The 26,332-nt window shown below is 41.8% G+C and overlaps 1 protein-coding gene and 1 pseudogene across 2 annotated transcripts in view; both read right to left on the reverse strand.

The window, feature by feature from the left end:
* The window catches only part of LOC121450518 (sorting nexin-27), a 104,283-nt gene that overhangs the window by 39,089 nt on the left and 38,862 nt on the right, over positions 1–26,332 (reverse strand). For both annotated transcript variants that reach the window (XM_041655478.1, XM_041655479.1), the window contains exons 3-4: positions 6,972–7,164; positions 4,214–4,278 (exon numbers count right to left, since the gene is read on the reverse strand). In XM_041655478.1, coding sequence (XP_041511412.1) covers positions 4,214–4,278; positions 6,972–7,164 — 258 coding nt within the window. The remainder of the gene's footprint in view (positions 1–4,213; positions 4,279–6,971; positions 7,165–26,332) is intronic.
* LOC121450519 lies at positions 23,314–24,302 on the reverse strand (annotated as a pseudogene).

Here is a 26,332-nt window from a genome sequence, read left to right on the forward strand (position 1 = left end):
CAGATGAGATTTTGGGTCACTCTTTGTCACTCCATTCAGAACCCACAGAGGAGAGAAACAATAGATAGGCACGGTCTCAACACCTGTTGAGTAACTAGGCAGTAGATCTGCTTAAGGGATATGCTGGTGTCCTTTCTGAACCTTGATAAAAAGGAAAAATGGATGAGACTTAGGGATCTAAACTAGTGTCATGCCCAATTTTCTAGCAAAGACTATACAATTCTTATTTTACTTAATTAAAAACAAACAGAGTTAGGGATATGGCTCAGTACAAGAATGCTTGCCTACAATGCTTAGGGCTCTAGCACCACACATACAAAAAACCTCATGGCTTTTGATAATAACACATTTTTCTTTTTTGTATTTTTTTAGATTAATTTTATGTGTATGGTGTTGCCTACATGTATGTATGTGCACCATGTGCATGTCCAGTGCTTACAGAGATCAGGAAGATCTTTGCATCCTCTGGAACCAGAGGACAGATTAGCTGGGAGCCACCATTCAGTTGCTGGTAAATGAAACCACGTTCTCTGCAAGAGCAACAAAGGCTCCTAACTGCTAACTATTTCTCTAGCCTCAATATATTTTTCTAATACAGTTTGTCTTTCTGTTTTGCTTTTTTTTTAAATAGTTCTACCTTGTAGCCCAGGCTCACCATGAACTCAAAGCCATCTTCCTGCCTTGGTCTCTAGAATGCTGGGATCTTATAGACATGAACCACCATTGCCAAGCTTCTAACAAATTTTTGATCTTGTCATTTTTTCCTCTTCATATATATATATATATATATATATATATATATATATATCATATGTAAACACATATATATGTTTATTTTTATTTTATGTGCATTGGTGTTTTGCCTGGAACTGGAGTTACACAGTCACGAGCTGTCATGTAGGTGCTGGGAATTGAACTCTTCAGAAAGAGCAGTCAGTACTTTCAACCGCCAAGCCTTCTCTCCAGCCCGAAATTGTTTAATTTTTATTACTGAGAAATAATCACCTAGGAATGAGTTCATTTTCATTGACTATTAAAAAAATTACTATTCTTTGTCTAAAAGTACACTAAATAGCTTCCTCCTTACCCACAGGGCTATGTTTCAAGATCCACAATGGATGCCAGGAACTGTGGTTGGTACTGAAACACACAATTATCATGCACTATAGCTGTAACTTTTATAGCTTAAGGTGCTCCCAGCAAACAAGCATAAATTTACTTTTTTTTTCAATTTAACTTTATTTTACATACATTGACATAAAGATGTCAGATCCCAGATCCCAGGGAACTGGAGTTACAGACAGCTGTGAGCTGAAATGTGGTTGCTGGGAATTGAACCCAGGTCCTCTGGAAGAGCAGCCAGTGCTCTTAACCAACGAGCCATCTCTCCAGCCCCAAATTTACTTTTTCTTGTCCATAATTTCATAGATAGAAGGGACAATCCTACTAAAGACCCTGGAAATCTCACCAGGATTCTTTTTCCTACTGTTGTGAGGGAAGTACTCTAGGGCTTCCTTTAGGTCTATGTGATTGGCATTGAGGTCATCAGTAAGGATTATTTGAATATAGCAAGCACTGTGTGTGATACTAGAGAAGGCACTCTGATAACTGACCAGACTACTAGGTGACTACTAGGAAGGTGGTCTATGAGGAGTAGATATACTGGACAGCACAGATGACATAAAGCTTTATCATGGTACTCAGAATGCCACACAATTTGAAGCTTACAAAGTGTTTATTTCTGAAATATTGTATTTAATATTTTTAGACTATGGCTGACCACAGATAACAAAGTAAAACCATGGACAACGGGAGGATACTATTATTCTTTATACCCTTATTCTATAAGAAGCCTATAATCTAGTCAGAAAAACAAGATACGTACACATTAAAGAACTGATGGACAAGACATTAGTATTACATATTCATCCCTCTATCCAATTAACACTTATTAAGCACCTCCAACATGCGTGATACTGTGGTAAGGCACTGGGGATATAAAGATAATCAAGATTTAGCTCTTACCTACTGGTAGCTCACACACTCTTGTAAGCTAAAAATATAAAGTGACAAACTGATTATATGTATAAAAATTAGAAAATGAGATGGCAATAACATGATGACTGAGTGGTATTAACTGCAGAAGTTCTTGGTAGGATGAAAAATTGATGACTTGTGTTATCGGAGAAAAAAGACTTCAAAGACAAGTCTGGAAGACGGCAGACTAGAAACTGCCTCTGCAGAGCGCAGGGAATGAGGAGAGTTAGAGTGACAAAGAACAGACTCCATCCCACAGACGGACAGAGCAGCTCGTGGGATGGCGCAAACAACTGAAAAGGACGGAGACCCAGCAGGGCAGTCAGGGAGGAGTGACTTTGATCTGCTCGAAAGGATTAGCAGTACAAAGTGAGGGAAGGTGGAAGAGAACATAAACTCTAGGGAATGCCATGGATTAAAGAAATAAAAAGTACTCCAGAGCAATGAGAGAGTCAGTAGATTTGCTCAGCTGATAAAGGCACCTGCCACCATGCCTGATGACCTTGACAAATTCAGTCCCCAAAACCCACATGACGGAAAGAAAGAACTAATTGCTCCCCAAGGTGTCTACCATGTTGTATGTGCCACACTGCATGTACAGGCATATACACACAATAAATAAACAAATGTTAAAAGTGTATTTCATAGGTTTCATAGCATCATAAAGGAAAAAGTACCAAAGTACTGGAATAACAATGTATCAGACAGGGGTATGGATGAGATGAGGCGGGGGGCAGATCACAATGGGCCTTGTGAGTGTCTTATAGGAGTTCAAACTAAATCCTGAAAACTGTGGGAAAGTTTCAAATTTGGAATTAGCTAGTGTAGCCAGGTTGGCCTGAACTCAGAGATTCACCTGTCTCTGCCTCCTAAGTGCTGGATTAAAAGCATACACCACCACCTGGCTCAAGTTTCAAACTTTTAAGTAGGAAAGTGGTGCAAAATAGAACAGTCCTCTAGAAACTTAGCTGTGAACAAAGAAAAATGGTTACTACAAAGAATAAAATTTTGTTTTTTTCTTTAACATGAAAGAGCCAAGCTTTTATTCAGGGGGCAGAGAAGCAGGGACGGAGTAACAGAGGGGAGGGGAGAAGACAGGAGAGGAGGGGAGAAAAGAGAGGAGCATTTTCTCACAGCAGCAGAATTATGGCAGTGAATTCTCAGTTAGTTCTGCCACACACACACCATTAAAACAGTTCCCCACCATAAGAGACCTAAACCCAGTGCCTTGGGAGCTTTGGGATCAGCAGGCCACTATGTCACTTCTACATAACCTTACAGCATTCTAAAGGAAGCAAATCATCATATTTGATATTTGTTGATGCATCAGTGTCCACCAGACAACAAACAAATAATCAAAACATTACCTCAGAAATACAGAAAGAAACTTGTATCTCAAGAAGAAATAATTTACTAACATAACATGCAGGTCCAGAATAACCACTGTGGCTCCCGTTTGTCATCAGAATGAAAAAAATTACCTTTAAAATAACTTCAAAAACAGCAAACAAAGAGAGAAACAGACAGGTAGGCATGCAGAGGAACAGTACAGTGAAAAGAAGCAAGCATCTTCTAGCTCCAACTGAGAGGAAAACAGAAGACTCACAGGAAAATGGGTAGAGCTGGAGACCTTCCTGTGCAAAGTCAACCAGACTCAGAAGACAAGCACTGCATGCTCTCTCTCACAGCGTAACATTTGTGCAGGACATGGATGTGGAGGAAAGAGGAAGGGGAAGAAAAGACAACAATGCAGTGGGGAAAAAAGACTGTGTCACATTTTTCTCTCATCTGCAGACTCAAATGCATAAATATAAATAAAAAACAAAGGCAGGAGGGGACTATCTGGAGGAGGAAAAGACAAGGAAACACAATGAGGGTGAACCTGGACAGAATACAAAGGTGTGTGCATGTGCAACTGCACATATACATGTGTGTAACTGAATATACCATGATGGAATTTATTATTTTATAGAATAACTAAAAAAAAACAATTAAAACAAAAATAAGAGAAGGTAAACCTGGCTCTAGGTCTTAAATGGTAGATATATATGAAAAAGAAATGGAAGAAATACAGCTGTTTAGAGAGTCAATTACAACTTACCCCACTAACAGTATCTACATTTTTGCCCTCGAGGAGCTAAGCAGAAAATTATTAGTGCAATGGGTGTTCACCTACCTCATCAGATTCTGACAGGAACTCCTGCATGATGTCACTCTCACCAATGACTCGGATTGAACACACTGAAGAAAACAAAAACAGTATCTAACATCAGGCCTTAAATCAAGAATATTAAAGAATATATCACGGTTTACATTTAAATTGTCAGAGCTAAGCATGGTCTCACACATCTACAATTCTAGTACTTGGGAGGCTGAAGCAAAAGGTTCACTGCAAGTTCAAGGTCAACTGAACCACAGCAAGACCTTCTATCAAAAGGTATATAGAAAATGTTTAAATCATCGGTAACAGGCAACTATAACCTAGTATATGTATATTTAGCATATGTAACCCTAAGGCATGACAATTAGCCTAAATGATATAAAACAGTACAATAAAAGGAAATATAAAGATGTAGTTAGCTAAAAATGTTAAATACAAAAAAACATAGCACATTTAAATATTAAGTCCTGTGGGATCAATTATCAAGTCAGAACATAGAGAAAAAGGCAATGGAAGAAAGAAAAAGGTCAGGTAAGAATAAACCAAATATTAAATTGAAATGCAAAGGAAAAACATTTATTTGTCCAAGTCAGAGAACATCTAACATCACTTTGGAAACAGGACAGGTAAACCAAGTACTTGAGCACAACAGTGATCTAAGGAAGACAGACAGAAAGACAGAGAGGCACACAGAGCAAGACAATGGGGAGAGGGGGCTGGAGAGATGGCTCAGTGGTTAAGAGGAATGCGTGCTCTTCCAAAGGTCCTGAGTTCAATTCCGGGCAACCACATGGTGGCTCACAACCATCTGTAATTAGGTCTGGTGCCCTCTTCTGGCCTGCAGACATACACACAGACAGAATATTGTATACATAATAAATAAATAAATATTTAAAAAAAAAAAAGACAATGGGGAGAGGAAGTAAGAAGAAAGGAAGGAAGGAGAGAAGCAGGTAATAAGTACCTAGTTGTCTAATCAAAGAAAGGTACCCACCACCCCAGGATGATGAATGAAGAAAGGTACCCACCACCCCAGGATAATAAACAACACTGAGGACTTTATGGCACAGTTTAAAGTACCCTCTCTAACGTGCCCATGGCGTGTTCAGAGGCCAGGCTACTGTAGGAAAACATCACTTCAATGTGGGAAATAGTTCTTCAGGAATAAGGTTCACTGTCAGAGTTAATTTTGTCAGAGTGTTCTGTTTTGTTTTAATTTCAAACTGAACTAGGTCAGTTAGTCTTTACACATTATTCCTGCAAACTAATATTCTAAAGAACCCACTGCAAAATGTGGTGGTCTGAATGAGAATGGCCCCCATAGGCTCATGCGTTCAAATGCTTCATTCTCAGTTGTTGGAACTGTTTGGTGGGAACTGGGAAAAGTAGCCTTGCTGGAGGAAGTGTCACACTGGGGATGGGCTTTGAGGTTTCTATAGCTTATGCCTATCTTGTGGATGAAATGGAAGCTCTCAACTATGTCTCTGGCTCCAGTGCCATGCCTGACAGCCTGTTTGCCTGATACTATGCTCCGGCCATGATGACGGCCGTGCTTACCCTCTGATACGGTAAGCAAACCCCCAATTCAATGCTTTCTTCTATAAGCTGTCTTGGTCACAGTGTCTGAACAAAGCAGTAGAACAGTGACTAAGACACACAGCTAGCAATAATAATCAGCTGTGATAAAACAGCCAGGCGAGTCTCTCCTCACGACCACAGGATTATCTTACTCAGATCTGTGTTGTTTCTTTGCCTTTCTAGACAAACACAGATTCTAGTACCTACATCCACAGAAACCCACATTATCATTTCAAAGTTTCATTAATTCTACCTATAGGCTGCTGAGAACAAGGAGACTTTAGATGGTCAACAGCTGAGTAAACCTTTACAGCTATAAAATGAATTTTTATATACAACAGTGCTATGAGCCAAGAATCAATCACCAATGCAGCATAATATGTATTTATAGGTAAATATAACCCTTTAAATAAAAGTCCACCAAGGACTACCAAAAGCATTCATTTTTCTGTTAGGAAGTCTCTGCAAGCTAGCAAAGTAGAGCACTATTACCGTAGAGCACATTTTGGCCTTGCCTTCAGAGCGTAGGTCATTTACTACTTCTCATCTAAAACATAACTTCCTTACACTACTGGTTTTTATGAAACACAGGCATGCAATTTAGGGATAAGAAGTAATGCCCACTTAGCATAGTAAAGTTTAATGGACTAGTTTACTTTTTTTTTGGTCTTTTGGTTCTTTGAAACAGGGCTTCACTGTGTAGCCCTGGCTGTCCTGGAACTCACTCTGTAGAGCAGGCTGGCCTCGAACTCACAGAAATCCACCTGCCTCTGCCTCCTGAGTGCTGGGATTAAAGGCGTGTGCTATCCCCTTACCCTTTTAAACATTTTTTTAAAATATTTATTTATTATGTATACAATATTCTGTCTGTGTGTATCCCTGCAGGCCAGAAGAGGGCACCAGACCCCATTATAGATGGTTGTGCGCCACCATGTTGTTGCTGGGAATTGAACTCAGGACCTTTGGAAGAGCAGGCAATGCTCTTAACCTCTGAGCCATCTCTCCAGCCCCCTTTTAAACATTTTTAAAACTTACATTTATTTATTTGGGTGGGGCACACACCTACCACTGCAAAGGAGTGACAGGGTCAGAGGAGGACGACCTGTGTGAACTGGTTCTCTCCTTCTACCACGTGGGTCTTGGAGACTGAACTCAGGTCATTAGATTTGATGACAAGAAATCAAGTCTGGCTTACCCTTCTCTAGATATTCTTCCAGTCCACGACGGCGGGCATCGAGCTGTTGCTCTGATAATGAGAACGGCCACTTTCCTGGGAGTCGAGGAAATGTAAAGTTGGCAAACTCCCTTTTCAGGTTTTGGTGCAGGATGGCAAATTCCCGGTACCGCTTAGAACACAGCTGCCGCCCTGCCATGTAAACGTTGTACACCTGATGAGAAAGAAGAACAAGAAAGTCACAGTCATCTACAGTCACGTGGGTCCCAGGCAAAGTCATCAGGTTTTCAAGCTAGGTGGCCTTTACCTGCTTGGCCACCTCACCAATCATGGTCCTTTCTGTTTTATTTCTTCTCTCACAGATGGCACTTGAGTTGTCTGAAAGTTTAGCTAGCAATGTGAACAATACTGCTATAAATGTCTATATACAAGTCTTCTGTTGTACACACAGAAATGGGAACTGAACCAAGGCTTCAAAGATATGTACATTTAACCTCAGGAGACAGTGTCCAACTAAGCCGCAGGATTTTTAACAACTTACACTCCCTTCCTTAGCATCTAGGAAAAAAATCCTTGTAAGGGCTGGGAAGGAAGTATAATTTGTAGAATGCTTGCTGAATGCAGGAAATCTGAGTTCCTAGCAGGAGGAGCCCAGCACCAGAGAAACCAGGCACTGTGGAGCATAATATAATCCCAATACTCAGGAGGTATAGACAGAAGTTCAGGGTCACCCTCAGCTATACAGCAAATTCAAGGCCAGTCTGAGATATGCGAAAAGAAATGTTATTTCTGCCAATGGAAAGAATATGAAAAAACTTCAGAATGATTCTAATTTATTTTTCCCCAGTTACTAGCCAGGATAGTCTGTCAACATGACACACAAGTTTATCACTTACTAAGGCCTTTCTTCATCATTTCCAAAATCTCATATTAATATCAGCATTGCAATCTGAAACAGTCCAACTTTTCAAAGTTCACAGTTGGCCAGGCACACTTTTCTCAGCACTCAGAAGCCAGAGGCAGTCTGGTTTACAGAGGGAGTTCCAGGACAGCCAGGGCTACACAGAGAAGCCGTGTCTCAGGAATAAAACATAAAAAAGTACTACAGTCTTTAAGAATTCAGTCTCTTTAAAACATCCAAAGTGTCTTTCAACATTTGAAACGTCTCTGTGTTGAGCATTTCTTCCTATATTCATTGTTAGAGTACCCTTTTTTTGGTAAAATACCAGTTCTTGTGGCTCACCTACTGTCACCTTAAATCCGTGTGCATTTCTAACAGATTGGTAGGACTCCTGGAGTCCTTTGTTTTGAGATGTTTCTTTGCTTCACTATGTTGCCCAGTTGGCCCCAAACTCCTGAGCTCAAGTAATTCTCCTGTTAGCAACAAAGGAACAAGCCACCACTCCAAGCTCTGGATGGTTTTTCCACTGGGATTTTTGTTGGGTTGTTTTTGAGACAAGGACTCAATGTGTAGCACAGGCTGAACTCAAACTTGAGATTCTCTAGCCTCTGCCTCCCAAATGTAATGATTACAGGTGTGCACCACCGTGTCCAGCTGGTGTTGTTGTTCTTGCCGATCCTTTTCACTTGTGCAATGTGACTATCTTCTCCCATTTCTCATAATTTTTGAATAATAAAAGCTCTTAATTGTATTTATTTATTTGGTTTTGGTTTGGGGGTGTCTTTGTTTTGTGATGGTCTCCCTATGTAGCTAGCTGAAGCTGGCTCTCAGCTCCTGATCCTACCGTTTCTACTTCTCTGGGCTAGGCCACCAGACTTGGCCAGATAGCAACCCTTTCTTTCTTGCTATCAGTTCCACCAAGAAGAGCAAAAAGCTCTAAAGTCTAAGAGTATAGTTTATTATTCTGCTTCATAGAGAACACTTTTGTGCCTAAACAAACTTTTTTCTATCCACAGATTCAAACCTTAAGTAGAGTGTGGTAATGTATGCACTCAAGAAACAGAGGCAGGGGGATCACTGCAAATTCAATCGAGGCCACCCTGATCTACACAGCAAATTCATGGCCAGTCTGGTCTAACACCAGGAAAGTCCAGTCTAAGGCCAATCTGGTCTACAGATTGCTCTTGCAAGGTCAGTCTGGTCTACACAGCAAGGTCAAGGCCAGCCAGGAATGCTAGTAAGAACCCATATCTACAAAGTGGGGGAAAGATCTAAAAACTATTTGCCAATATTTACTACTAAGAACTTGTAATTTTTTTCTATAATATGGAGTTCTACTGGCAATTTTTTCTCATTGTCTTCTTTTTTAACTTTTGATATTTCTTTTGAAGTCAGAAATATTCATATTCATTTTTAACTGTTTTCCCTAAATATAAATATAAGCCGCCCAAGCTGGATGTCTTTAGGTGGTCTGTAATCAACTTCTTACTATAAATAATAGAAAGCTGGACATAAGACAGGAAGCAACTCTTTTCCAGTCATGGGACAACAGGCAGTGTGAGGATCTATGATCCCTAAGAAAAGGAAAAACGTAAGATGAGCACTACAGCTCCGCGGCTCTCTGCCTGGGTAACTTCTTAAAATAAGGCTCAAGGAGGTCACATGAACAAAGTGCAGACAGGCCCAAGTAGCTCAATTGGTAAGGCTAAGCACACAAGAAGATGCTAAAAACACGCAGGATCCAGAAATCCCCTCCAGGTCACTTGAATTCTGATTGAATAGCAATCCAAAGAAAAAACTCTCACCTAGGGGAGCTGTAAATGAACAACTCTGAGTTCACACTGGGTTTAGAACAATTCAACTTTCTTCCAATCAGAAAAAAAAAAAAAAAACAGAATTCCCTGAATTTTTTGGCATTTAGAAGACAGCTCAAAAGGCTACTCTAGGAAGGAGTCTAAACTAGCTCTAGACCAAGAGCTCCTCTAGCTGGGATGTTCTCACGCATCCCGCACTTGTCCAGCATACTCTAGGACCTCAGGTTGATCCTTAACACTTACTTTATAATTTTTTTTATGTTTTTTAAAAAAGCTATACAATGCCAGGTATGTTAGTGCATGCCTTTAATCCCAACACTCGGGAAGCAGAGGCAGGTGCATCTCCGAGTCTGAGGCCAGCTTGGTCTACAGAGCAAGCTCCAGGACAAACATGGCTACATAACACAATGAAACCCTGTCTTGGGGGTGCAGTGGGTGGGAATCTGACAAAATCTAGTGTCTAATAGCATTAAATTCAGCATCTAGTATCCAACAAAAAATTTAACAGACATATAAAGAAGCATGAAAATTTTATAGACAGCCAGAAGGAAGGGCCTCAGGAGAGACAGAAACAAGAATGCGGTAGGCAGGAACTATTACACATGGCTTTAGCTTCTATTTGGGATTTAGGAAGCACTATGAAAACTTTCACCACTTGAGGTAGAAGAGCACCGAGGTCTGACAGACCAAATCAAAAGCTGAAAATGAGCACAGAAAAGAAACCAGTTGGCAGAGAGAGACTGGACATACTGCAGTGTCTGAAGGTGGAGTCTAAGATATCTATCAGATGTGTGATGCAGTAAGTCTCCAGAAAGCCATCCTTGTGCAGCGACCCTGGTGAGGTATTAAACTCTCCGCTCTAGCCTGCATCCCCTTCTTCAAAGTGTGCCATCTCTAAATAAATGTCTTTGCTTCTGCCAGTATCTACATCTCTGTCCAACTCCTCACCCTACCAAACAAGCGCCTGGCACCTCTCTGGACACTGGCACAATACATCCCACTTGCTTGCAAGCCTTTTCCATGGGTCTCTAACAACAAAAACTGGGTACACTGTAGGAGACTGAAGAGAGTTTCCCCTGGTGGCTCAAGCATGCAAGAGGTGAGTTAGCAATGGTTGAGTCAGACACAATGTCCACCCACTACCCAGTTCCTCTTTGTCTACTAAGAAAAGACAGCAGCAAACCCCGTGATGTAGAGGGCATGGGCAAAGACTTTGGAAAAAGTAAAAGAGAGTCACTTCCTATTCCTGGGAGTGAAGGGAAGCCAGCCCACGTTCCTACTGTGACATTAACACCAAGAGGTCTGATGAAGGGAAAACACTGCAGAGGTGGTTTGACTTCAATAAGGAGAAAAGGCAGAAGAATTAAAAAACCAGAGACAAAGACTAACCTAAAACAAAAGGTAGACCAAACAATATCTACCTCTGCCATGACAGAGAGCAGGTGAACAGGGTCTGGTGAGATGGTCCAGTGGTAAAGGTACTTACAAAAACCTAACAGTCTGAGATAACTGCCTCAACATCCACATGGTGGAAACTCTGAGACATCCTCTGACCCCCATATACACCTACAGCAAATAAATAAACTAAAAAATAAATAAATGCAGAGAGAGAAAGAACTTGCCTGTTGTACAGACACTCAGGAGACAGAAGAACTCTGAGAACCCCTGAATGCCTTCCCAGCAGCCAAACACCAGGAACAGCAGGCATTCGAGAGGAGCTGCACCCAGTCAATAAGGATAGCTCCAACAAAACCCAAACACATTTGACTACTTGCTCAGCTCCTTAACAGAAAAGGCCCAGCCACTTCGAGGTTCAAATATTTATTTCAGTGCTGACAGTTTTCCCACACATGATGGTTTGGAGTCAAATACTAAAAAACAAAATACAAAGTTGAGTATCCCTTCCCCTTCCCCTTCCTTAGGAGATAATGCATCTACATGAGAACACAGATGCTCTGGTGCCTTGAGTAAGAATGGTACCACAGGCTCAAATATTTAAATGCTTAGTCATTAGGGATTGGCACTGCTTGAGAAGGACTAGGAGGTGTGGCCTTGTTAGAGGAAGTGTGTCACTGGGGGTTTGAGCTTTCAAATGCCCAAGCAGGCCCAGTGGCTCTCTTTCTTCTTGTGGATCCAGAGGCAGAACTCTCAGGTACTCTCCAGCATCATGCCTGCCAGCATGCTACCATGCTACCCAACATGACAATGGACTAAACCTCTGAAACTGTAAACAAGCTCCAATTACATGCTTTCTCTTCTAAGAGTTGTAGGGGCCATAGTGTCTCTTTACAGCAATAGGACAGTGACCAAGACAGACGCTGAAACTAGCAAGGGTATTAGAGCAGGTATGGTTAACATGCTGACAGAGCTAATGTTTAAAGGGGAAGTGTAAAACAGGCATGAACACATCAACAATAGGAAAGAAATATGAAAACCAGGTGCAAACATCAAGTGGAAATGGCAGAAATAGAAAGCACAGCGAGACAGTGCAATGATGACAAACAGTGACTTAAAAGACAGATCAGTGGGCTGGAGAGATGGCTCAGCGGTTAGAGCATTGCCTGCTCTTCCAAAGGTCCTGAGTTCAATTCCCAGCAACCACATGGTGGTTCACAACCATCTGTAATGAGGTCTGGTGCCCTCTTCTGGCCTGCAGACATACATGTAGAAAGAATATTGTATACATAATAAATAAATATTAAAAAAGACAGACCAGTTAAGACCATCTAGAAACAAGAGAAAGAAGACATAAAACAGAGCATCCGAAAGCTCTAGCACAAAACCAGTATAACAAACATAGAACTGGACTCTCAGAAACATGAGAGGATCAGAGAGAAATATATTAGTGTTAAGAGCACTAGCTGATATTCCAGATGACCCAGAATCAGTTCCCAGTACCCACATGGTAACTCACAATCCTCTGTAACCAGTTCCAAGGAATTCTACACCTCCTTGTGGCCACTGAGAGTACTAGGCATGAATGTAGTGCACAAATATACACCATACATGCAGGCAAACCACCCATATACAATATTTTAAACTTTTTCTTTCTTTTTCTTTTTTTTTTTCCTTTTCTTTTGTTTTGTTTTTCGAGACAGGGTTTCTCTGTAGCTTTGGAGCCTGTCCTGGAACTAGCTCTTATATACCAGGCTGGTCTCAAACTCACAGAGATCCGCCTGCCTCTGCCTTCCAAGTGCTGGGATTAAAGGCATGCACCACCACCACCTGGCTAAAAATTTTCTTAAAGAAAGAAAAGAGAAAAAGAATGGAGAGCGGAAGAAATACAGACACACCAGCTGAAAAATTTCTAAAACCCACTTAAGACTTAGATAAATCAGTCTGGAGGGATGGCTTAGCGGTTGAGAGCACTGGCTGCTCTCCCAGAGGACCCAGGTTTGATCCCCAGCACCCACATGGCAGCTCACACTTGTCTGTAACTCCAATTCGAGGGCTTCTGACACCCTCACACAGATGTACATGCAGGTAGAACACCAATGAACATAAAATAAAAATAAATTATTTTTTAAGAAGACTTAGATAAATCAAAGATAAAGAAAAACTTTGAAGGCAGCCAGAGGGAACTAAAATATTATATAAAAAGACTAAAAAAGTAAAATAAACAAGATTGTCATCACAAATTATGCAAACCAGAAGCCTACAGTGTGTGTGTGTGTTGCACACGAGCCTTGCAACCATATCTCAGGGCTTGGTTCTCTTCTACCATGTGGATACTCAGGTTGTCAGGCTTGGCAGCAGGCACATTTTTGCCCTCTGAGCCAATCTCCCTTGCCCATGGAGTGGCTTTTTTATAGTAAAAGAAAACATTAGTAAAAACATTAACCCATAATTCTGTGTCCTATAAAAATATCTTCCAAGCTGGGTGGTGGTGGCGCATACCTTTAATTCCTGCACTTAGGAGGCAGAGGAAATCATATCTCTGAGTTTGAGGCCAGTCTGGTGCACAGAACAAGTTTCAGGATAGCCAGGTCTATAGAGAAATCCTGTCTCAAAAAACTAAAGCAAGTAAAGAAAAAATCTTTAAGCTGGGAAAGGTTTTTCATGCTTTTTATCCTAGCACTTGGGAGGCAGAAGCAAGCAGATCTTTATGAGTCTGAAGCCAGCCAACTGGCTTGGAACTTGCTATATAGACCAGACTGACCCCAAACTCAGATTTACCTGTTTCTGCCTCCCAAGTACTGGATAAAGGTATGTATCACCATATTCAATATGCAATCAAAACTTTTGTTGCTTCTGTTTTTCCTTTTTGGGACAGGGTCTCACACTATATCCTACGCTGGCCTGGAACTCCCTATGTATTATTATAGGCTTACAGAAACTGGCTCTCAACACTTTTTCAACCAGACAGTTTAGCCGCCCTGTGAGTCTCTGGATCACTCCCTAGTATCACACAAACTGAGAATGGTGGCACACCCCTGTAATCCCAGCACTCAAGAGCTTCCAGCAGGAGGGCCACAAGTCCAAGGGCATCCTTGGAGGCCAGCCTGTGAAATAGAAGATACTGTTGTTTTTAAACTTCAGACCCACAAAAATTGAAGAAGACACATCGTCTATAACAGATTTGCAGGCAATGTTAACTGAAGTTATTCGGGCAGAGGGAATATGATACCAGATGAAAACTAGATTTATACAAAGTAATAAATCACACCAGATATGGTTTGACGGTAAATAGACCTTTTTTTTTTTCTTTTTTACTAAAGTCCCTTTAAAAGTAATGGTAGAGCCAGGTATAGTTCTGTACGCCTTTAATTCCAGCACTTGAAGCAGAGGCAGGCAGATCACTGTGAGTTCAAGGCGAGCCTGGTCTGTACAGAAAGTTCCAGGCCTGTTTCTTTTTTTAAAATTTATTTATTATGTATACAACATTCTGCCTCCATGTGTGCCCACACACCAGAAGAGGGCGCCAGATCTTATTCAGATGGTTGTGAGCCACGGTGTGGTTGCTGGGAATTGAACTCAGGACCTCTGGAAGAGCAGCCAGTACTCTTAACCACTGAGTCACCTCTCCAGCCCTCCAGGCCTGTTTCTAAACAAACAAACAAACAACAACAAAAGTAATTGAGTTTGGTTCAGCAGATAAAAAGTGCTGAGGCAGCCTGACAACTGGGGTTTGCTCCTCAAAGCCCATGGTAGGAGGTGAAATCAGCTCCAAAACTTGTCTTCTGAGCTCTACAAGCACACAGCAATATGAACACGACCTCCATATACACACAATTATTATTATTATTATTATTATTATTATTATACACACTAATAATAATAAGTAAAATAAGCGGTAAAATAGTAAAAAATAAAATATTTGACGGTTGATGCTTATAAATTAAAATGTATACTGTGTACAGAACAAACACTAAGATAATAGAATAGGCAAAAGCAATCTACAGATTCAACGCAATGCCCAGCAAAATCCCAGCAAAATTCTTCAAAGACCTCGAATGAACGGTACTCAACTTCATTTGGAAAGGCAAAAAACCCAGGATAACCAAAACAATCCTGTACAATAAAAGAACTTCTGGAGGTATCACAATCCCTGACTTCAAACTCTACTACAGAGCTACAGTACTGAAAACAGCCTGGTATTGGCATAAGAACATACAGGAGAACCAGGTCAAAACAACTCTGAGATTTTATCTTATACCTGTAAGAATGGCCAAGAACAAAAACACTGATGACAACTTATGCTGGAGAGGTTGTGGGGAAAAGGGAACACTTCTGCATTGCTGGTGGGAATGCAAGCTGGTACAACCCCTTTGGATGTTTGTGTGGCAATTTCTCAGAAAATTAGGAAACAACCTTCCTCAAGACCCAGTAATACCACTTTTGGCTACATATCCAAAGGACGCTCAGTCGTGCCAAGGACATGTGCTCAGCTATGCTCATAGCAGCTTTGTTTGTCATAGCCAGAACCCAAAAACAACCTAAATGTCCTTCGACCGAAGAATGGATAAGGAAAATGTGGTACATTTACACAATGGAGTACTACACAGCAGAAAAAAATAATAACATCTTGAATTCTGCAGGAAAATGGATGGAGCTAGAAAACATTATTTTGAGTGAGGTAACCCAGACACAAAAAGACAATTATCACATGTACTCACTCATAGGTGGTTTTTAAACATAAAGCAAGAAAGCCAGCCTACAAACCATAATCCCAGAGAATTTAGACAACAATGCGGACATTAAGAGAGACTTACATAGATCTAATCTACATGGGAAGTAGAAAGTAGAAAAAGACAAGATCTCCAGAGTAAATTAGGAGCATGGGAACCTTGGTGGAGGATTGAAAGGGGGAGGGGAAAGACGGAGGGGAGCAGAGAAAAATGTAGAGCTCAACAAATATCAATAAAATAAAATTTAAAAAAAGAAAATAGGATAAATTACACCTAGTAAAACAATAGTAGGGACAAATATTCTATTAAATCAAAAAGAGGTAGAAGAGTTATTTAAAAAAGAAAGAATGGCCAGGTGGCGCACGCCTTTAATCCCAGCACTCGGGAGGCAGAGGCAGGCGAATCTCTGTGAGTTCAAGACCAGCTTGGTCTACAAAGAGCTAGCTCCAGGACAGGCTCCAAAGCTACAGAGAAACCCTGTCACGAAAAACCAGAATCTACACATGTAACATTTAACATTCACAGTATCCAGGATACTATTCAAAATTACTATCAAAATTAGGACATGGTCCATTCTCGAGGGAAAACCACTTAGTCGAGAACAACCCTAAAATAATATAAAAGTTTTAATGTCCAAATATAAACAGCCAATGGAACAGAAACAAGTCCAGAAAAAGAACTGCATTCTCAACAATAATGCTGGGATACTTCAACGTGGGAAAGCATATTCTCTTCTAAACAAGTTGCAGAAACAACTGGCTATCTGCTTAAAAATAGATAAAAGAACCTTGGTGCTGTTTGAAGCACAGCTACTGCGTCCTGCCCCAGGAAGCAGCTGGACAACTGACTGGAGAGCAGCGCACTTGACAGAGACGCTGGACAGCACAGACACATACAATAGACTTGAAATGAAGGGGCTGGGAGCTGGTTCCCAGGATTTGCTCAAAACTGCCTGTAACTCCAGGTGCAGAGGATTCAATGCCTTCTTCTGGCCTCCATGAGCTCTCATACACACACAAACAAAAATTATATATTTATATATTTACAGGGCAGGATATTTTATATTTATATGTACTTTATATATACATATATATATATGTATACACACACACACATATATATTTAAAAGGGGCAGAATATGGATGGCACATGTCTTTAATCCCAGCACTCAGAAGGCAAAAGGATAGGGATCTCTAACTTCAAGGCCATCCTGGTCTACAAACCTATTCCCAAGCCAGCTGGGGCTACACAGTGAGACCCTATCTCCAAAACAAATAAATAAATGAACAAATAAATTTTCAAAAGAGAACTAAGAACACAGCATTTATTTATTTTTGTATATTTACTTATGTAACTAGTGTTCTGCTTGCATGTATACCTTCATACCAGAAAAGATCTCATTATAGATGGTTGTGAGCCACCATGTGGTTGCTGGGAATTGAACTTATGACCTCTGGAAGAGCAAGCAATGCTCTTAACCTCTGAGCCATCTCTCTAGCTCCCAGTATTTATCATCTTATCTCACAAGATTAACCCTGAGCCAAAAGGGTCTGTGTAGAAAAAAAAAAAAAAGAAAAAGAAAAAGAAAAAAAAAGGTAAGTAGGAGGTCCCTAGCTATCTCCATGGATACCTGAAACATTTTCTGGTAAACAGATTGCAACCAACACAGGCCCTGGGCCCAGTTATAATTATCCCTGTTCATTAGACTGTAATTACATTTGCACTCACCCATTCCTACCCAGCTCCTACTGCCATCCTGAGACTTCTATACCTGGGCCTTATGAAGCAGCAAAGTAGTTGCCCTTAGGCAGCTCGATGGGTCCAGCCCTGTGAACATGATTTCATTCACCTTGCACAGGCCCTGGGTACCCACCTTCCCTCTGCCCCAGGAAGTAGCTATGAAAATGAGCCCTTGAGAAGCCCTGCAAAGGCACTCATGCAGCCCTCAGACATTGACGGGTACCTCATCTGGACTCACTGGTACCACCTGGTGCCCATGTAGAACTAGATATTGGTACATTTTCTACTCTGTTAACAGTCATGTTGTGGGTATGCATACTTATCAACACGCGTGGGAACCCACAGAAGGGGATCCATTCCACCTTGACTGAAGGTCAGAGAGTTCAGACCTGTTCTTGCTCCTAGGTGTGGCTACTAGCAGGATGTTTTAACCTAGGCGGTGGTTACTTGATGTTTGGGTACTGTTTGTATCTTGGTAAAGAAGACTTTTGCCTTCCCCCTCCATCATGGATTGGGGTTTAAAAAGGCTATGAGAAATAAACTTGAGGTCGATCTCAGTAGTCACTAGATGCCCTCCCGACTCTATCTGTTGTCTCTTATCTACTTCCTCACTCTTTTCCCCCAAGCATGGACAAGTATGTTGGGCGGGACCCGGCAAACATGATGGTACCCCAGTAAGGCCCTTAAAACATGATGATAACACACCTCTGCTGATGTACCAGCTACACCTCACCTATATTCTACAGTCCTTCTAAGATAAAGCCACCTCTATGCAACCCACAGAAAATGATAGGTACACTCTACACCCAAACCTACCTGCCCCAAAAAGCTGTATTCTGGCTTGCATTACAATCATTTAACTTATGCAACACTAAAACATTCAGACAGCACCAAAGCTGATTACACCTGTAGAAGCTACACAGACATTACGGTAAAACACTTACCCCTTAACCAATCAAGGCAACCTACTCAAATGACAGTGTAGGACACAATGCCAGGAAAATTCTTCTCAATTTCTTAATGAAAGCCACCCTGTAAAATTGATACAGGCAGGGCTGACAAGATGACTCTGTGGGTAAAAAGCATTGGCCAAACAAGCCTGATAACTTAAGTTTGATTCCCAACCCTATAGTGAAAAGAGAGAATGGACTCCTCAAAGTTGTCTTCTGACCACTACAAGCACACTGTGGTACATACCCACACTCACATATATCATACACACAATATTTTTTTTAATTTAAATTGGAATAAGCAATGACATGCCAGACAGATAAACAGCACAGAAAAACAAAAAGCATGAAAAAAATAGGGCACCATGACATTATATCTCCAAAAGAACACAGCTACTCTCAGCATAAACCTCAAATGAGAAATTAGCAAAACGTCTGAGAGGAGATTCAAAGGATTAATTCTTTTCCTTAACTAATACTTTAAACAGGCAGGCATGCACGTGTGCAAACGTATGCATGGTCAGAAGACAAGTTGGAGTAGATCCTCTCTTACCATGTGAGTTCTGGGGACTAACCTCAGGACATTATTAGCCTTGGCAGCACGTGCCTTTTCCTGCTGAGCTATCTATCTCACCAACCCCAGCCTCAATTCATTTTAAGATAACAATTACAGGGCTACAAAGATGGTTCAGCAGTTAAGAGCCCCTGTTTTTGAAGAAGACTCAGGTTCAATTCCTAGTACCCACATGGAGACTCACAATCATCTGTAACTCCCATTCCAGGAAATCTGATGCCCTCTTCTGTCATCTTTGGGCACCGGGCATCCATGTGGTACACATACACCCATGTAGGCTAAAGACTCATGCACACATAATTGAAAAAAAGAAACCCTATTCAATAAAAGAACTGATGAAAAACTTCCAAATCTTAAGGAAGATAATTAAAATTTAGTAGATAAAAGGCACCTTATGGACAACTGTCAAATGAACAAGATAGAGAAGGGAAATCCTAGAAATAAGAGCCAGACATGGTGGAGTATTCCTGTAATCCCAGCATTCTGGAAATGGGAGGAGAGCAGGGAGTCCAGCACCACTCTCAGCTACACAGTGAGCTGAAGCCAGCCTGAGCTACATAGTGAATTCGAGGACAGCCAAGGCCACACAGAGAAACTCTATCTAGAAAAAAAAAAAAAAAAAAAAAGGATACAGGTTGAGTATATTAAAACGGGGGAAAACGGGGCCAACATTATGCTACCTAAAAGAAACTCACTTTACCAGGACCACACAGAGAAATCTTTTTTTTTTTTGTTAGTAAACATGTCTCATGTTTTATTTCTGTTACTTTAAAAAAAGAAATGATCATACAATTATCCAGACCCACATGTCTCTAGGCCAGCTCCCAGCTGTTTTATCATTAGACAGCACTCTGATATCACACTCTGATGCATAGTACTTCACATTTGAAAAATAATTCATGAACAGGTTATTAGACAGCAGTGATGAGAAAGTTGAAGATGCATTGATAGCCACAGGAGCAGGAAGAGTGAGGGTGAGTGGCGGTCACGCCTGGCCTGTACTGGGCACTTCATAGGTAAAGTGTCCAGTATAGAACTGGAAACAGCAGGTCCATGCTGGCCTGCCCTGGCTGGGCCTCTCATACAGCTCAGCCTCTGCCCTTGTTCTTCCCCTCATCTTCCTCTGTTCCCTCTGCTTTCTGTGACAGGATCATGACCTCCTCACCTCCTCACCATGGTTTTGGTATAAAAAGTTTCTTTAAATTTGCCTCGGTTGCATGTTGATTTGACTGAACAGTTAACAAGAGCCAGGAAGTCCTAAAAATTAAAAATCTGCTCTCCCCCGGGGATGGGGCTGAGAGAGAATGGTTCTTCAGCTGCCCTGATGAGGGGACACAGCAGAGGTCTCTCCAGTGACTAATGATACACGCACTCAAGTGAAGGGCTGTTACCAGACTCTGAACGGCCTCTCCAGTGACTGAGCACGTTATTTCCAAGACTGAAGGGCGCACTTGTGAACTGGGTATGTTAACCCTTTGACTCGGATGCAAAGGCTCACCCTGTCAGAGTGTTGTGTGATGTTTTATTCTTTTGGCTTTTTTTTTGTGGGGGGGGGGCGCCACCCAGCTCCAAGTAAATCACACATATGGAGGCTTATTAGCTGTGAATGCCCAGCCTTGGCTGGTTTCTTGCCAGCTTTTTTTATCTTAAATTGTCCCAACAACCTTTTACCTCTGGGCTTTTATCTTTCTCACTTCTTATGTGAGAAAGTATGTCTTACTTTCCTTCTTACTCCGCGACTGGCTGGGTGGCTGGCCCCTGATGACCTCCTCTCCTTGTTTTCTTCTCCTCTCAGATTTGGCCTTCCATCAATACTCTGCCTGCTAGCCCTGCCTGTCCTTGCTCCTACTTTGCTATTGGCCCTTCATCTCTTTATTAGGATCATCAGGTTTTTTAGGTAGGCAAAGAACCACAGCTTTACAGAGTTAAACAAATGCAACATAAAGAAAAGTCACACACCTTCAAATAATATTCTCCAACACGAGAGTGCTTAGAACCACATTCCTTATTCAGGAGATTTTGAATATGAAGTATGGATGTGTAATTGAAAATATGGTTTAAAAAGCCTTTAAATAATTGGAAAACTTTGTGGATAAAGTTATTAGTCCCATTCATTTACCAGTCTACCTCTCTCTGTTTTGAGTGAATTTAGATCATGCCATTAGAGTGAAGACAAGTAGGATGTGTATTTGTGTGGATTTCAGTGGTGTGCTGAGTGCTTTAGACACATCTAATGGCTGCAAGATGACTCCGTGCTTAAGCTCTTTCCTGCTCTTCCAGAAGACCTGAGTGTGGTTCTCAGCACTCAGGTTGGGCAGCTCACAACAACTTGTGACTCTAGCTTTGTGGGGTCCTCTACCCTCTTTTGCCCTCCATACACTGCACTCAGTGCACACACACACATATGTTCATATAGTTAAAAATAAATCAAAAAGAAAAAGTATCTAGCACTTAAAAAACAAAATCACAAGTAAGTTACATTATGGAACTTAGAAATACTTTGGTTTTGTGTGGATGTGTGTCTGGTGATTGTATGCCGTGTGTGCAGGCACCAGCAGAGACCAGAGGAGAGGCGCTCGGATTCCCTCAAACTGGAATTAGTCGTTGTGAGTGGCTGGACAGCAGTGCTAATAATTGAACACAGGTCCTTTAGAAGAACAGCAAATGCTCTTAACTGGTGAGCCATCTCTCCAGTCCCCACGATATTTTTAAGGTGGTCTGTATTATAAATTATACATAATAGTGGGTCCCATTGTGACATTTTCGTTGTGTATGTTATGTATTTTGATCATAATGCCCCCCCCCACACACACACTCCTATCTCTTGCTCTTCCTGTTTACCAGCCTCTTAGCTTCTACTTTCATTTCTTTTTTTGTGACTCAGTTTTATTAGGGTCGTTTACAGGGACATGAGCAAGGGTTTGTTCACACAAACATGGGCAGCTTAACAGTGGCTACTACACCATTCAAGAAAATGTCTCTCTCTTGCAGCAACCATACACTACATACCAGAGTACTTCTCTCTCTATGACAGGATGCTGGCAGGCCCAGTCTTGCGCCAGCAATGGCAAGGGTTGTGAGATAAACAGTGTAAGAGCGATGGGGTCCAGATGTCTGCGCCAACCACTCCCTCTCCCCCTCCCCTCAGCTTTCAGGTTCTTTGCCCTTCCATGCTGCCTGAGCCTTCAAGGGGGTGCTGTAGGTGAGCCATCATTCTTATCGCTAACCAGGTGTGACTTTCCGCATTTATTATGGCCACTGCAAGAAGTTTCTCTGAGTAAAGCTGACAGCAGCTCTAATCTACAGACAGGCATACTTTCTTAGAAAACTGTAGCACGAGGGCCTATGGCTTCCCCAGCCCCAGGCTTCTGAATAAGTTTGTAGTAATTAGGGGCGGCAGAGCTGCGTCCCCAGCACCCCGGCTGCCTGGTTAGCTTATGCCCGAAATAACAACACACAAACCACACAGAGAAATCTTGTCTCAACCCCACCACTACAATGGCATATTATCTGTGTTTTAATAAATAAAGATTGCCTGAAGGTCAGTGCAAAGCAGCAAGACTAGTCAGCTGTACAGGTAAGGAAGTGGTGGCACACACCTTTAATCCCAGCATCCACACTAGTTAGCCACAGACGTCAGATGGTGGCGGTGCACACCTTTAATCTGAGCCCTTAGAAAGAAATGTAAAACAGGAGGTGACAGCTCTCAACTCAGTTTCCATCTGAGGATTGATTCGAGGAGACATGATTGCCCATTTATGGTCTGAGGTAAAGTTAAGAGCCAGTGGCTGGCTGCTTTGCTTTTGCTTTTCTGATCTTCAGATTGAACCCCAATGTCTGTCTCTGGGATTTTATGATTTGTGCTACATTTGGCGCCAACATTTGGGGTACAAATTCATGAAAAAGCCTTCTGCCCTGTGGCTTTACAGCCACTGGCATAGGCCAGAACTACACGCTGTTGAAGTCATTACCCTAATGGCTAGGTTTTTCTTTTTTGTCACCTGGCAGGCTCTCCCTGAACTCCCTTCTCGGCATCCTGTCAAACTAGGTGGCTGCCTTGAAATCCAGTCAGGCTTGTACTGTTCTACACAAGCCTCATATCTTCAACAACATTGTTGGCAGATTTCCTAAAACAATTGGGAATTCTTAAAGGGAGGAATTTTTTTTTTTTGACAGATGAGTCTTTTAATAGGAAAAAAAAATACACGTGCAACAGTAGCAACACACATTTCTTCGAATCCAGACAGCTCCGAGTTTCAGTTCTTCACCTTGGGAGGTGGCCTGTACACACCTACAACCACAGCGAGGTCCCCTTCGTAGGGCTCAAGTGTCAGCTGCTCCTGGGGCTTCATATTCTCCTGTTGCATCTTCTTCACTTCAGATGCAAACACAGCTTCTGCCGAGGATGTGGAGTCAATGCAGTTCGCCTTAATGGAAATCACAAAGTGTCCTCCATTCCTCAGGAAGGTGTGGGCATTCAGGGCCACAATCCGGGTTTGGTCTGGCTGTGCCACATCGGCAAAGTTCACATCCAGCATGGCGATAAGCATGTGGTATTTGTGTGGGTGTCGGGCATCTTCAATCACAGGAATAATGTTGGTCCTCTTCTTGGCCAAGTTGATGAGGTCCCCGCCAGAACGGTGGGAGAACTCAACTGCATAGACCAGACCATCGGGGCCAACGATGTCAGAGACGTGAGAGACGGTGGTGCCTGAGGCTGACCCGAGGTAGAGCACCTTGGCCCCTGGCTTGATGTGGATCTGGTCTACACCGCCCAGGATTGCTGCTGCCAGCTTGGAACGGAAAGGGTTCCAGGCTCGGTATTCAATTTTGTCATCTCCTTCTGAAATAGAGACTCTCTTCTCCCCATACACAGACTCTCCAGGGACCAGATTCTTTGTGACAAGGGCATCCTCCTTTCCGCGACAGATAAAGACTCCTTCATGACGATGTGGTTCCACCATCACATTCTTCCGACTGGTTTCCTCTCTTGCCTCCCTGGCCACCACCTCGACCCCGGCCGCCCCCAGACTGGAAGCCTCCACCTCGTCCACCACCTCCTCCTCCACCTCCTCGTCCCCTGAAGCCTCCACGTCCACCTCCACCTCGACCTCGGCCTCCACCAAAGCCTCCTCGACCTCCGCCAAACCCTCCTCATCCGCCACGTCCTCCTCGACCACCTGTCACCACCAAAGCCTCCTCTGCCACCAAAGCCACCCCCACGGGGGCTGAAACCTGGCTTCATCACTGCGTTCTGGTCGCGCGGCTCCGGCAATCAGCAGCGTCCCTCACTCCACGAGTCTCAGGCTTTCGCACGTCAGGGAGGAATTATTTAAAAGGGAGAGTTTTTTCCCCCACATAAAAAATGGGAAACACTGTTACAACGAAGGGATTTGGGTCTTTGTATGATAATACACTGGACAGTTTGAAAATTGAATGATTAAATGAGATGATATATAATTAAATGGGATTTATATAACGCCAATTTTAAACATTATCAACTTTATCATTTTTGTTTTATTACTAGAAAGTTGGTTAATCTGAGTGCTAAGATACAGGCCTTACAAAAACCTAATAATAGATCACAGAGATATTCAAATCCAGAGAGAGAAATTTAATGGAGAATCAATTTCAGTGTTGCATTATAATAATAGAGAGGAGCAGCTAAGGTTTTCAGACAACCAGCCTGTTACAGCTAGCTGGACCCCTGTTAGATTTAAATGTTAGATTTAAGGAGATTCAAGGAAGCAACAGTCTCAGATGGCACACATTCACCTTTTGTGAAACAAATGTTAAACTTGTGGACAGTTTGTAATAGAATTATCCCTAAAGACTGCAAAAAATTGGTTAAAGGTGTTTTAGAGCCAGGTACACAATTACAATGGAGTACCTAGATAAAAGAAGAGGATAAGATTATTGAACAACAGAGTGAAACTAGAGGTAGGGAAATCTACCAAGATCAAATTCTTGGAAAAAGAAATTATGCTACTATAGAAAGTTAGGCTGTATATGGTGACCACACCCTGGATTTATGCCGTGCATCAGCATTGAATGCTTGGGACAGAACTGGAGAAATGGGGGGGGGGGGGGGGATGAGTCATTTATTAAAGTTATACAGGGCCCAAAGGAAGCCTTTACTGATTTCTTACAAAGAGTGACTTCAGCAGTAATTAGAATGATACCACATTCAGAAGCTAGATGAATAATAATTAAATCTCTGATTTTTGAAAATGCCAACTCTCGAGGTCTGGAGAGATGGCTCAGTGATTAAGAACACTGGCTGCTCTTCCAAGATGACCTGAGTTCAATTCCCAGCAATACATGGTGGCTCACAACCATCTATAATAAGATCTAGTAGCCTCTTCTGGCCTGCAGAGCACTCATACAGAAAATATAAATAAATTTAAAAAAAAAACAAAGAAAATGCCAACTCTCTATGCAAAAAGATAATTAGGCCATTAAAGGCAAGATCAACACCTTTGGAAGAATGGATTCAAGATATAATTAATACTGACTCTCCTGACCATGAAAATGCATGAATAGAAAATTTCCAGGGGTCTGAGGAAAAACAGAAATGTCGTGTTATAATTGTGGGAAACAAGGTCACCTTAAAAGGGACTGTAGACATGGTATTCCTAGAAACAATGCTTTTTCCAAGAATAATCCATTCAGAATGCTCCTCCCTTCTGTATTATGCAGAAGGTAAGGCAAAGGTGGGCACTGGACTAATGAATGTAGGTCAAAGAGAAATATTCAAGGTAACCCTTTGCCATTGGGAAACTGTGAGGAGCCTCTCACAGGCCCCTATGCCAAATCCAGTTCAGTCCTTTCCTGTCAGCATAAAGGAAACACCTTCTTAGAAAAATTAAGGAACATAATGCCTATTTTAAGAATCATACTGCTCTGTATAGTAGAACAACTGTAGAAGAAAGAACAAAAAATTCAGAAGAAACCATGAAATGAGTATTTTGGCAAACTTCTATAAATGCACAAAGACCAAAATTAAAATACAAATAAGTGAATTTGTCATTGAAGGTCTGATAGACACAGGTGCAGATGTAACAGTAATTTCATCAGAATCTTGGCATCCAAGTTGCCACTTAAGAGACATAAATGTTCAGTTCAGGGACAGCAGAGCACGAGATGGGTCGAATGTATAGGGCCAAAGGACAGAGAGGAATATTAAAACTGTATGTGGCTAACACAGCAATGAATTTGTAGGGACATGATTTGTTACAGCAATGGAATACTCAGATCCAACATTCCCCCAATCTT

This window comes from Microtus oregoni, unplaced genomic scaffold, assembly GCF_018167655.1.
Source record: "Microtus oregoni isolate MIOR12 unplaced genomic scaffold, Mior012 000007F_ref0000211, whole genome shotgun sequence".
In the NCBI taxonomy this organism is placed as follows: Eukaryota; Metazoa; Chordata; class Mammalia; order Rodentia; family Cricetidae; genus Microtus; species Microtus oregoni.